A 13,246-nucleotide genomic window follows, 5' to 3' on the forward strand; every position below is an offset into this window, starting at 1 on the left:
AGCCAAAGCAACTATTCAGCTGGGAGCTCTTCCTGTAGTAATACACTTTAAAATATGTAAATCTATTTTCAAAAGAAAATAACCCCCCAAATGTTCATATATCCCTCAGAAGGAAGAAAGAAAGCGTTTCTGTCCTAATATTCTATGCAAATCTAACTTTTGCTCTTGTACTTGGGCATGAATAAATATCAATGACTTCTTCAAAATGAGGAAAAAAGAGACTTCATCCCTCATCAAAAGAAAAAAAAACTTTATTTCTATTGCATAAATAATGGTAAAATTAAAATATTTTTATACAGATTATATATTTACAGTAGTGTTTGGTTAGAGGAAACAGCCGATACATATGGCATTCGGTTTTCCTTTATACACATCTTTATACACTTAGGTAACTTGCAGTAACAGGATTTAGTTAAGTTGCATGCCAAGTTAATTTATATTAATATTTACAGTATTTTGTACAAAGTTTTTTGTTTCTTTTTTTTTTTTTACCATTATGCTGCTGACTTTGTGAATTGTCTTTAATTAAAATGCCATGTCTTTTTTTAACAAGCGAAAAATGGTCATTTTAGTAATGAACAGTAAATGGCTTGAAAACAGCGAGGGATGAAATTATAACAAAAAGGAGATGCATGTATTAGTGAATAACTTTCCAGAATCAGGAGGCATCGATTACTTCGATCCTAGTATGGATTAAATGGCAACAGGCTGGATTTTGGGTTTATTCCAGTTTAAGCCAAATAATAACTCTAATGAGTTACTTCTGATTTAACCTGGAGTCCACAAGGAACTTCATCTCTCTTCTATCCCCCAACCCAGTTAAAATCTAAGACAACAATAGCTGCTGCATGAAGCTGAAATAACTTTGGCTCCTCTGAAAGAGATGGTAGTCAATGTAATGCTGTTCGTAGGCTGGTGCAATGTGAATATAGAAGCACATATTTGAAGACTGATGTCAAATGGCAATGCCAGGGGCCCGATGCTGCAAACACATTGGTTTGGGTTTAGCAGGACAGCTCACAAAAGAGGTAAGACATGCCTGACTGCTGGCAAGACCAGAGGGGTAGCTACTAGAGCAAGCTCAACAGCTTCAAATGGGATGGTCAAATGTCTACTTGTGGCTGATGAAGACAGAAGACCAGCTGTTAAAGGAAAGTTGTAATATGGATCTCATATCAAGCTTTGTACAAATAGCAGTGTTTGAACCTGCTTATTCATGATACTGGCAAAGACTGGCCATAAACAGCTGTAGAAAATAATTGATTGGAAAATGGCAATTTCATTTAGTGCTCCTCAAGGCTACAAAAAAAAATTCGTGTCTGTCTTGACAGAAAATAAAAAACTACATTATTTTCATCAACAAACTGTCAAGTGCCGATCTTTAGATCCAGAGGATTTCCTTTTTCTGCTTTCTCCCTCCTTTCCTTGCATCTGGGGCTGAATTTCTTTCCTAGTGAAGATGCCAAATTGAGGCAGTTTTCCAGACTTTTGCCTCTGGAGAGGTAGGAGCAAAGTACTCTTCCAATTAAAATGTTTTTGTCAGATTTCCTGTCCATCTTGCTCTTGGTGATGCTTCTACTGTTCCCAGAGCTACCTTAAACATCGTACTTGAACTGGAGAAAAGCAAGATCCAGTCCTGATAACAACTGACAACATATAGAGATGAAAATGTTGTAAGCCTTTTCTGTATTAAATTCCTGGAGAAGTAATAGGTTTTAAGTCATGCCAGGGAAATGTAATTGCACTGTGAGATCACAGTACAGTAAAATAATAGATTGAAACCCAGCAAGTTCTGTACATCTTCATCTGTGGAATGTAAGCATGATTCAGAGCCAAGGAAAAAAGATACTTCATCAGATCCTCATTTTAAAGAGTTGGTTTTTCTTCTTTCAAATAGTCATCCATAAAACAGAAACTAAATAATTTATTACACGGGTGGATAAAATAGGGAACTTCATTCTTAGTGATCTTAATGTATTCCTCCTACTGCTTCTCTCCTCGCAGATATAAGTCTGACTTGGGACTGTGCACCTTTTGTGCGATGGCAGCTCTTTGCAGCACTGCTTGCTCCGTGCACGTGTGCGCGATGGAGGGAGGGAGTCTTCTTGTACCAAGCACCCTGCAAAGCGGTGTGTCATCTTGGGCAGAGCCAGCACTGGACATCAGATGGCCATTGCAGTCCTCTGGGCATCCCAGGAGATGTTTTGGTCTTCTGCAGCAGGCAGAAAGATGCAGCGTGGGGTTGTTTTTGTGTAAGAATATCCCTACGCTTTCCATGGTTTGTCAGTAGGTACTTTGCTCATACAAGTCTGTCAGACTTCAGCCATCCAGAGTAGCATCCTTGGGAATGCTTTCTGTCTTGTCTTGATTTGCTTGCTTGCTATCCTATTTCTTACAGGCAAAGGACTAAAAATACCCCATTGGCATGGCCCCAGCTTAAAAAGGTGGTATGTATCTTTTCTTCTACAAAATTGCTGGAAGTCTTCCATGTAAAGCAAGCAACATCCGTCCCTACCGGTGCCATATCCAGCATGTGAGCTCCCAGTAACCACTGAATAGTATGTATGAAATATCTTCAGATCACTAGATGATACCCAGATATGCAGCAGCTGGGAGCAGGTGCAGGTAGCTGGGTCTTCTACCACCTTCCATGCTTCTGCTCACAGGAGATCCTTGTCCTGTGCCTGCTAACAGTAACTGGCATATTTGTGGGTATCTATCAAACATGAAAATAATTATTTTCTCTTTGTCAAGGTTCTTTTATCCTACATGACCTCCAACAGCACAAGGACCAAATTCTCCCTAACAAAGCCAGTTTTTCCCAGTTGCCCATCCTGTTTAATTCTCTAAATTACTGGTGATGCTGCTTCCGATGATTATTAGAAACTACTTCTCAGTGGTGGACTCGTTGAGAGGGTCAGATCCTAATGAAGTCCTTGGGTTGCACAGCCTGTCATGGGCAGGAGCCTGCTCCCCAGGGCCACTGCCACCAACATGATGCACTTGTCCTGCCTGGGAACTCTGCAGGAAAATCACCTGTGATTTTCTTCATGGCTGACCTTATGGTATGGCTTTGGACCTGACAGGTAAGCAATGTTCCTTCTGCAGCTCTTGCTGAAATTTCTTTCTCCGTGGCCTCCAAAGAATTTCAGTATGCCACATGCCTGCAGTTCCCTCTGTCATCTTCTCCAGCAGCAGAATATCAGAATATGCCTTCAAAGTTAAAGCCAATGGTTATCAATGGTTAAAGCCAACAGCTATCAGCAATGCGGCCCTGTTCTTTACAGGAGCCATAACCCAAATCCTTCCCATCAGAGATCAATCCCTACATGAAGGACCTGCTAAAAGTGTCCTCAACAAGCACAGCACAGCACAGTGCTTACGCTGCATTGATTTCACTTGCTCCCAAACAAAACTAAAGCCTCCCTCAAGCTACAATCGTCACGTCCATCTCTAAGCCCTCCCCAAACATCAATCTGTTTAATTGCACACTTTTTTTGTGGCTAAGACAACAGAGTTGTCTTTGGGGTGCTCACAATTTGCTAACCCATGAGCTGAAACACTGTCCTGAGCTGCTGTTTGTCCGTCCTCGGAATTGCTGCGTGTTGCTACGACACAGTGGCACGCATGTCACGAACAGCCAGGGTTGCCATAGCAATATCCTTTTCATACCGAATTGCAGTGCTGAAAAGACACTTAAATTCTCATGTAACTGGCAAGAGCATAAGTTTAGTGCTTTTTCTGACAGCTCTACCTAGCACTGCTGCAGTCTGGGTATTTTTTAAAGTATGTTAATTAGCACTTAAATAGTTTTGGGATTTTTTTAAAGGATGGATGTGGGGTTTTTTATTTTCATTTCTTTGATTCTTCTACCTTCTTCCCCCTAAGCTTCAGGTTCCAATCAAAATTTTACTGCTCTATTTTTACCTACTGTCTGTAAAAGCCACAAAAAGCCCTTTTTTTGCCTTCTTGTGTAGAGAAGAAAAAGAAGAAAGTAAATGGATGTTACATAAATGGAGCTAGGGAGGTAGGTTAGAGACGCAGGTCCAGTGCTGCTGGCTAGGAAGGATGGGAAGGTGTTGGTAGAAATGTTGTAGGGAGAGGAAAGGATGAAATGGCTTGGCCTGATCCATCCTGCATTGCCACCAGCTACCAGGAGAGCCTGACTGATTAAAGAAGGGATCTCTTCAAGATGCCTTTAGATGGAGAAAGGCTGCTCTAGGAAGAAAAAGCAGACCTCTGGCAAGACATGACACTGATTCATAATGGATAAATCAGGTTCCCTACAGAAAAAGCAAACCCCAAAACCCCCCAAATCCTGTACCCAGTAAAATCAGTTGGGAGTTTTGCAATGAACTCTACTGACACCAGGCTATGGCTTTTACCAATATATTAATTATAGATTTGGTTTTACAAATGATGCTTCAAGGTGAAGAATTATACTGAAAAATGACTGTATTTACAAAGGTTTTGATGGAGCATGCATGTAGAAATTATGGAATCATCCAGAAAGCTCAAAGAAATGCAAACCCTCATCTCCTCCATAAGGTAGCTCTTATAATTGGGAGTCTGATTGGAATGAGCCGTCAGATGAATGACAAGAATGTGGAGAAATGCCTGGCCTATATGTTTTAGCCTGTGTTTCTGGGCTCTGTGAAGAGGTACCACTCTGTCCCGTGTTCCTGCTGCCACTGCGTGGGGCTGTGGTTGGTGCCCACCTCTCTGCTCCATCTGCAGCCTGTGATCACTCCAGCACGGTCCCAAGGAAAAAATAAGTATTACTCAGCGGCAAGTAACATTTAGGCTTTTTCCACTGTGCCACCTTTTCACATGCCCCTGGAACCTAAAAATGTTCTCAAAGCTCATTATCTGCAATGTCCAGCGCAGTGAGCGCTGGGATTGTGCCTTGAATCCCCAGCAATGAACATCCCACCCTCAGAGCTTACCTATGATTTTTCCACTGTTTGTTTCGGAGTCTGCTGGTGCCCTATAGCAAACATAAGTACCATCTCCATCTTTTGGGAGACATAACTAATTTTTGCTGAATATTTTGTAGTTGACCTGCCTTAGTCACAGCAGAAAAGAAATACAGAAGTGTGTGTTTGTGAAAGGCAGGAAAAAATAACTCAACTGCTTTGGAAAAGACAGATGTCATCTTTGGTGGCGGAGGGGAGGCACCAGGAAAATGGCAACCATGTGAAGGTGGGCAACTGAAACACACACCTAAAGGCAAAATCCAAAGCGGTGACATGAGTTTAAAGGGGTGATGGGAGACAGAACGATGAGAAGCAGATTTTTAAATTAGACTAGTAAAAAGTACAGGTTAAATGTTATCAATTGAACTTGCAATCAAAGACATGACATGAGTCTTTGGGATGGATCCAGGCTTAAGCCAATGGCTGCTGTGTAGTATGAGGGAAGCTGGTGGTTTGCAATCCCTTGGGGAGCCATCCTGCCCCCTCTCGTGACAGGAAAGAGTAGGAAAGAGCCACCTACATTTACAGGAGCAAGATCTTGCTGTTCCTTGGGGTTTCTGGAGCTCACCCAGCCAGCGCCATGAAGACATCACAACTCCAATGTCCAGGTGCCTCCATGGACTGCCCTGGGAGCACTTCCCATTCCAGCTCCATAAGCACCGGCTGGGAAACCCTTCCCATGAGAACAAGGCAACCAGATCTTTCCTGGGGTGACACACAGGTGCACAGTTCATCCAAAGGTAAACGCAAGGATTTGTGTCAAGTTTAAAAGGAAAAATGCTTTCTGATGTAATCCTGGCTCCAGGCTCACCCAGTCCTTGCACTTTCCATGGGACGTGTTATCTCTAGTCTTCATGACTCCATCTTCTCCTTGCTGCTCCCTATAATCTCATCCAGGAAAAATAACTAACGCAGGATCTGAAAGTCAGTCACACTACATAACATATGGTGGTAGACTCTAGTTTGATTCCTTCTCCTCTTGCTGCAGTCTGCTTTTCAGCTTTGGAACTTGCCCATGGGATGGTGGTGGTGGGATGGCTCCTGGGAGGGACTGGAGGAGCGAGCTGGTCAAAATCACACAATAGGTAGGTGCAAATATAAACTCTCCACAAGAAGGTGTCTGACATGGAGGTTTCACTGCAGATTGCAACCAGGACATAGGAAATAAGAGAAATTGCACAGGTGAGGAAAAGGGAGGACATCTCTTTCTGAGCTTTCCTCGTGATTCTAATCTCAGGTAAGGTTATTGAAGACCAATATAGAAGAAGGGCAAAACTGCTGGAAAGCAAATGTTGGATGTGTAGACAGGACCAAATAGAGGGAATTTTAACTGGTGCTGGTTGTTGCAGAGTCGGTTGGAAGACTGTGCACAAATCTCAGAAATGCCCATGTGTGAAAATGGGTGGTGCTTCTCAAGCCCTGATTCACGATTGGAAAAAAAATGGCAAAGGGACTCGTGCTACCCCATAGTCTTGTGTCAAAGGCAGCGTTTATGAAGCAAAAATAGAGATTTTGTATGATGCTGGCAAATTCTCCTCTTTTTTTACTCTGAAAATACTGTACAAGGATGCTCTAGCTCCCCTCTAATGCCGTGAACTCAAAGGCATGGTCATAAGGGAAAAACAAGGTGAAGCTGGAGTACATAAAACAAAACAAACAGAACTTGCTTGTGGCAATGCTACGATCAACTTCCTGGGAATGTGGGCCCAGCGGAGAGCTACGTGGAATAGTCAGTCGGCCCCTAGGTTAAAAGACAGCCCTGCTGCAGTAAGTCATGAGGCTGTGCCTCCTTAAAACTGCCAAACAGGCTGCTGGATGTAAGTCTCTTCCAAGTTACCATTGCTGTTTTGAAGCAATAAGTTGGGACTCCTGTATATTATTTTTTTTTATTGCATTAGGAAACAAAACCTTTAAAGCATTAAGACAGCCCTTTTATGTCCCTGCCAAAAGGATGTAGTTGATTCACAAGACACATTACGCTGCTGGCCTCAGGCTCCTTGTCGAATGGTGCTTTATCTGCCTGCCTCTGTCTCTTTGCCGTGTGAGAGTCGGTTCGGGGGAAGCTCACCCGGTGGCATGCGCATGCATGGTCAGTTTGGTTCACAGTGTCATGGCGAGAGGCTACTCCATGCCGCTCCGCAGGATCTGGTTGGCCGCGATCAGCATCACGCTTATAATAAAGGCCATGGCAAATGCGCAGATAAGGCTCTTCCGTACACAGGTCTGTCTGTTCTGCTTCTGGGCGTGCACTGCAAGGGAAGACATGGGAAAGATGAGATGTTGCGCCAAGGTTTTGCTTTCCACCAGGATCAGCTGAGCACAGAAATCCGCCTTTGCCTCTGATTATTATTACCTTGGCGTAATCCTCTAGTCCACACCCCAGAGGTCCCCTACACCAGCCAAGTCTTACCTCTCCCTCCTGGGGCATTTCCAAATAATCCACCTTACCTTTCATTACTTCCAAACCAACTTTCCTAATAGATCACTCTCTCGTACTGCAGGAAGTCCTTTCTCTCTCATCTTAGCTTTTAAACCCTCCAAATGTTTGTAGGTGTGTTTTGATTTCTCTGTGTATTTCTTTTAAAGCTCTTTATGAAGTTCTCTCTAAAGTTCTTTAATAGGAAATACTGGTCTTCCATGAATCCCTTAGTCTCATCCAGGCCAACTGGGAATGAGCAGAGATTCAAGATTTGCTCCCCAACAACACTTAAAAAAGACAGTATGAGTATGCACAGTATGTTAGTCATTTTTCCAAACTGTCTTTAGGTTTTCTGTGCCTAAGCAAATTCAGATTCATTAACAACCCTTTCAAATGAATGTTTCCAGAATAATTGCCAAAAAAGGTGAGCATAATTCGTAGCAGTTAAAATGAGACAGAGTTGGGATTTTTAGCATTTGAAGGATTCATGCTGTGACTTGCTAAAGCCAGTTCTCAGCTGTGTTAGCCTCCCTACCTATGCATATCAGAACAATATGTGGTATGGGAGTAATGTGAATATTAATCTGTTTGAAAAGGCCTTGAAGGTCCTGGAGATAATCACAGAGGATCCCCACACATGGGATGGATAGCGATGCCCTGTCACTATGGGCAATAACATACGGTCTTGTTTGGGCCTGAGAAGGGATGTACCCATTGTGTTCTTCTTATGTATGAACTTGTGATGGTGGGAGGCTTTCAGGTGGCTGGCAACAAGCTCAGAATTACAACATACCTCCAGGCCCCATGTTTACAAAAGTCTAGACTATTTTTAGAATATATGAGGAAAAAAACTTTTTTCTGATCCAGGCTTAAACCTCATTGCGCAGAGAACAGAGAGCACTGGATGCTGCAGTTTGAACACTTGCTTCATCCCCCATCACCTCCTCTGGCCAGGATTTAGCAGTGCCTATGTCCTAATCCCAGCTCCCATGCGATCCCCCAGCATCACTCAGCGCCGGAGGCACAAGAAGCCCTCGTTAGGGAGCACTTTGAGTCAGGCTGCCCAGGGCACTACCAGCGCTCCATGGGACTTGCTGTATTCTGTGCAGACAATGAAATCCCCCTTACAGCAGCTCTTTTAAATTACTTGCTTTCTGCTTGCACTGCTCTACTTCTTGATTCCTTTGCTTGCTTTCATAATACGCTCAGAATCCATACTGTGGTTCCTTGGTTTTGTGCAGGATGCTCCGGCACATTGGAAAGCTTGTTAAATCACAGCTTTAGTTATTTCTTTCTTTACTTTTCTATTCTTTCTGTACCTTGAAAATACTCCCAGCCAGCAGAAAGAAACAGTGACACAAGCCATCACAGTCAGCATTGACATTCAGTGTGGGGCTCCGGTGCTGATTATGGTGACTGGGAGCAGCAGTTAAAGAGGGGCCAAGGCTTTTTGTGGTGGCAACTTTCCTATTCAAAGGGAAAGAGTAAAGCATGTTCAGTGTTTCTTGCAGAAGTGTTCCCGACTTGAACAATTTCTTCAGGCTGTTGTTATAGCATCAAGTAAAAATAGAGCTTTAAGGCAGCAGGATCCAGGTAAATCATCATTATTGTTCTTTACTGACTGAAGGTACACCGAATAGCCAAATAACCTACCAAATAACTCCAGAAGAAAGGGGAAAGGTCTGTGCTGAAATTTAGAGGTGTTGCAAACCCAGAGAGACCCTCTTGTTGCTGGCTGGGGCTCAGCAGGAGTTATTCCAGCAAGATGATGAGTATTACAGTTCCTCTGTCCTCTAGCAATCCACAGGGAGACAAAGAGGCTGAAATTACCGACTTTCTTTGCTGTGAACACAAGTACATGCTGCCCTGTGAATTGCCCTATGAAGAACCACTTGCCCTCCCTGCTAACTGGTGAGTTTTTGTCCTCACTTTTCTCCTTTCTCCAAATTCATAGATCCTTTGTGTTTTTTCCAGCTCATTTCCATTGCTGTCATTGCTGGATGCTCAATCTCTTTTGCATTTGTTTGCCAGCAGGATTTTTAATGACCATGGGACGTGCTGGGGTTTGGACTTGAGCTGCTTCCTTAAAAATGGTCAGAGCCTGAAGCTCCTCTGGAGATGTCCTGGCCCCTTCTTAGCAGGGAAAGCAACTCACAGGCTCTCATGTAAATGAGATCTCAAGAAGCAAAGGCAAATTGAGGCTGGGTCATCCTTCATCTTCTCAAAATGCAAAGGACAGGCTGGCGAGGAGAACTCACCATGATGTCACTGGTGGCAGAGGCAAAGCTACCATCACTATAACTTCTTCACCAGGACATGAGGTTAAAGGGTCCATCCCATTTCAGGGTGCACCAGTCCACTGGCTGCGGCTGCTGGGCTGCTCACAATGCCCATGGTGGGTTTGAAATGGTCAAGGATAAGCGCTAACAGCCTTCTTACCCGCAGAAAAAGGCTTGCTAACATGAACAGCTACAGTGTATTTATAGTGGCTTCTGTCATAACCCTGCCAAAGGTGAGTGATGTTTGCTTTCTCTGGCTGCCTGGAGTTGTTTTCATTTTAAGAGGGCAGTTTTTCATTCCCAAGCCCTTAGCTGAGGAGCAGATGCTGCTAGTGCGTGTCTGGGAGAGCAGGGTGGGGAGCTGTGGCAGCAGCTCTTGTACATCCAGTTAATCTGAGTGTCAGGGCTGAGGATGAAATACCCATAGCAGACAGCGTGGGTCACTGTAACCAGCCGGCACTCCTGATTGCCACCGGCTTAATGTCATGAGTGTTTGGATAAAGGGAACTGCCAGACAAATTATTTTTGTACTAGGAATTTTTGGTTGTAAATGTCGCTGCAAACCCTTGTCCTTTTCTTATGCCTCTTCTCTTAAAAACATACACTCTTCTTGGCTCTCAACTTCATTCTCCTGCCCTAAAAACTAGATGATCTTAAGGTCCTTTCCAACCCAAACCATCCTATGATTCTATGATCTATAGCAGGCGAAGTTGTAATGTAAGCCTAGACTCTATGTCTTGAAAATTAATGTTTAGAGTGAACTGAACAAAATCCTGCCCTTGTCCCTGGCCATAATATAAATGTTGTATTTTGGTTAAAGCGTGTGTGTGGCTGTGCGTATATATGAGAGTGGGAGAGAGATATAAGGTGTTATCATCCAATTTGATATAGGAAGGACATTATGTATTGTAAAGACCTTATGACAAGAAGCCAAAATGGCAAATTTGTGAGAATGACAGAAATCTGCTCATGCAGGGCTCAACCAGCTAACCCCAGGTGTGGAGAAGGGGGGATATCTTTGTCCCCAGGATAGAGAAGGGTTTGGCGGCTTCTCTTTGATGGCAAGAACATGCCCAGAGCTGACAGTGAGTGGAGATCCCCCATTTCAGCACAGTACTACTGAATATATCATCTGCTCAGTCTCTTCCCTTAGGAGTCATTCCCAAATCTCAGTGAAAAACATCGGGGCTCATCCTGGTTTCATTCCTACCCATAGTTAAAGGTGCTTCGGTGGGATGTGTGAAATGTACATTAAGTATAGATGTGAGCCTTTAAACTGGTCCCTTTAGGCTACATTTAGAATTGAAAGAAATAGGTGCTTTTTAAGGTGCAATTCATCTTATCCCAAGGTAGCACCTAAAATAAGCTCAAGGAATTATACCCAAAAAGCATCTTTTTCACTCCACTAATTAAGCAGTGAGTAAAGAGTGACTGACTTACAGGGAGACAGTTCTATACAGCCATTTAAAGCGAGACTGAGATGCTGTCCAACCTTCATGACAGCTCTCCCTTGGTGCCATTGATCTATGCCATGAGGTGCTATAATTTCTGCTTTTGAGCCCTATAGGGATCTTAGTCTTTGCGAAATGGGAAGGCTCAAGGCACAAGTGTGTCATTCTGGTAATGGCATGTCCAGCCTGGAGAGCTGCAGGGAGAGAACCTGGTCTCAGCCTGCCTTGCCTGGGAGAAATGCTCATGTCAGAGCTGCCATGGACCAGAACTGTCCCCTTCTTCTGGGACCTGAAGCAAAACTTTGCATCTTTGTTGGCAGTGTTCAGTTGATCTTTATTCTCTGGTGGATTTGTGTGTGTGCGTGTGTGTGTATTTCTAACATCTAAAAAAAGGGTCTGTTTTGCTTCTAGGTTCTGCCTAGCACCAGCAATGCCAACATCCCACGAGAAAAGCTGTTCTTGCTGTACTTTTGGAAGCTGGGACTTCCAGAATGAGATTCTGAGCATTTAGGTTTTCGGACCCATTTTTTCTTTTGCGACTGGAATAATAGTTCACCCAAGTAGTGAAGCTGAAAGAAGCCTGCTTGCCTGTTGCTGTGGTGACAGCTGCCTCATGCCTTCACTGAATCAGGGGGTCAGTGGGGACTAACAACTCCATTCATGTAAGTAAAGCCTCTCTTCCTCCCTGCTGCTCTCCAGGAGGAACAAAAACCCAGTGCTGCTTGGCTGGATTCAGAAAGCGATGCTGCTTGCCTCCCTCCTGCAGGCTTTTTAACATTCAGCTCTGCTCTTCTACCTCTTCTCTGCAGTATTTAGCAGAGGGTGAGTGTGCTGGATAGAGCTGCTGAATCCCATTGATTAGCCAAGCTAAGAATTGCACTGTTTATCCTTTGTTTTAACAACACTTCAGTGTCTCTGCCTGGTGCCCTTTCAGAGGCTAGTTGATCCCTCAGAGTATCAGAATTTCCCCTGAAACGGCCTATACAAAGTGGCATTGCTGTGGGGGGGAAAGCACAGAAGCTGTCCCAAGGCAATGTGCAGAAACCCTGAAGTTCCGTGTTACATATCTCCTTGGACTTTTCACAGAATCCCAGACTGGTTTGGGTTAGAAGAGACCTTAAAGCTCATCCAGTTCCAACCCCCTGCCATGGACAGGACACCTTCCACTAGACCAGGTTGCTCCAAGCCCCATCCAACCTGGCCTTGACCACTGCCAGGGATGGGACATGCATCCCTGATTCTCCTGAGCCTTCCCTCCTTGAGGCTAAATAAAGCCAAATCCTTCATATTTTTTTCCACACCAACTCTCCGACCTTCTAATCATAGAATGGTTTGGATTGGAAGGGACGACTTGAGAGGATTTGTATGTTTAGTTGATCAAACCAGCAATGATTTGGAGCAGCACAAATTCCTCTGGCCAAGAAAATGCTTCTTCTGAAGCGGCTGAAAATGGGGAATGTTCTTGCCAGTGTTAACTCCATTCAGAGTGCAAAATCCACTGTAAAAGTTGAGGCTGTGTCTGATCACAGTTGCTGATTACTTAGTGGGTCTTGTTGCACTGCTGAGAGGATGCTGTGTAAAGCAGTCAAAGCAAACGTTTTCCTTTCTCTAGCTACTTCTGAGGGTTGCTTAGACCTTGATCTTGCAGACACTCTCAGACGCATTGAGATGAGCTGTCCTGGGGTGTACCTGTGTAGCATATTGCAGCTCCACACCAGTGGCCTCAACAGTGCCAAACAAGAGGTGCCAGGGCAGCAGGGTGCAGATGCACTATCTCTGCTCACGGCTGGTGTTACAGTGCAGAGAGGACTCTCCCCAGCTATTCCCTGGGACCCAAGAGCAGAAAATCTTTTCTGTTCATGGGAAGACAACGCAAAATGGGTGGAGCCTAACACAGCTTGCTAGGGCAGGACCCAGTGCCAATAAAATCTTTCCACGATGGGCTGAGATATGTGTATTTCTGTAGTGAAATTCAGTCTGTTTCAGATACTCACGTCAGCGTGGGCTGCACATCCCTCTGCCTGAATCCCATCAGAGGAAGGAGAGCCATAAGGCACCCAATAGTTCATCCTCCTGCCTGAAACAGGATCAGCTTTACTCAGACCACATGGAAGAAGGCTA

At 44.1% G+C, this 13,246-nt stretch overlaps 1 protein-coding gene across 4 annotated transcripts in view; it reads right to left on the reverse strand.

Moving 5' to 3' along the window:
- Positions 1-233: 233 nt before the first annotated feature.
- Positions 234-13,246, reverse strand: part of CALN1 (calneuron 1) — a 118,255-nt gene continuing 105,242 nt past the window's right edge. For 2 of the 4 annotated variants that reach the window (XM_030472716.1, XM_030472717.1), the window contains exon 6: positions 236-7,225. In XM_030472716.1, the coding sequence (XP_030328576.1) occupies positions 7,098-7,225 (128 nt within the window). In that variant the 3' untranslated portion in view covers positions 236-7,097. Of the gene's footprint in view, positions 7,226-13,246 lie in introns of all 4 variants that reach the window. The other 2 variants (XR_003989564.1, XM_030472715.1) reach the window with 2 other exon arrangements.

Source organism: Strigops habroptila (assembly GCF_004027225.2).
Source record: "Strigops habroptila isolate Jane chromosome 13 unlocalized genomic scaffold, bStrHab1.2.pri S16, whole genome shotgun sequence".
In the NCBI taxonomy this organism is placed as follows: domain Eukaryota; kingdom Metazoa; phylum Chordata; class Aves; order Psittaciformes; family Psittacidae; genus Strigops; species Strigops habroptila.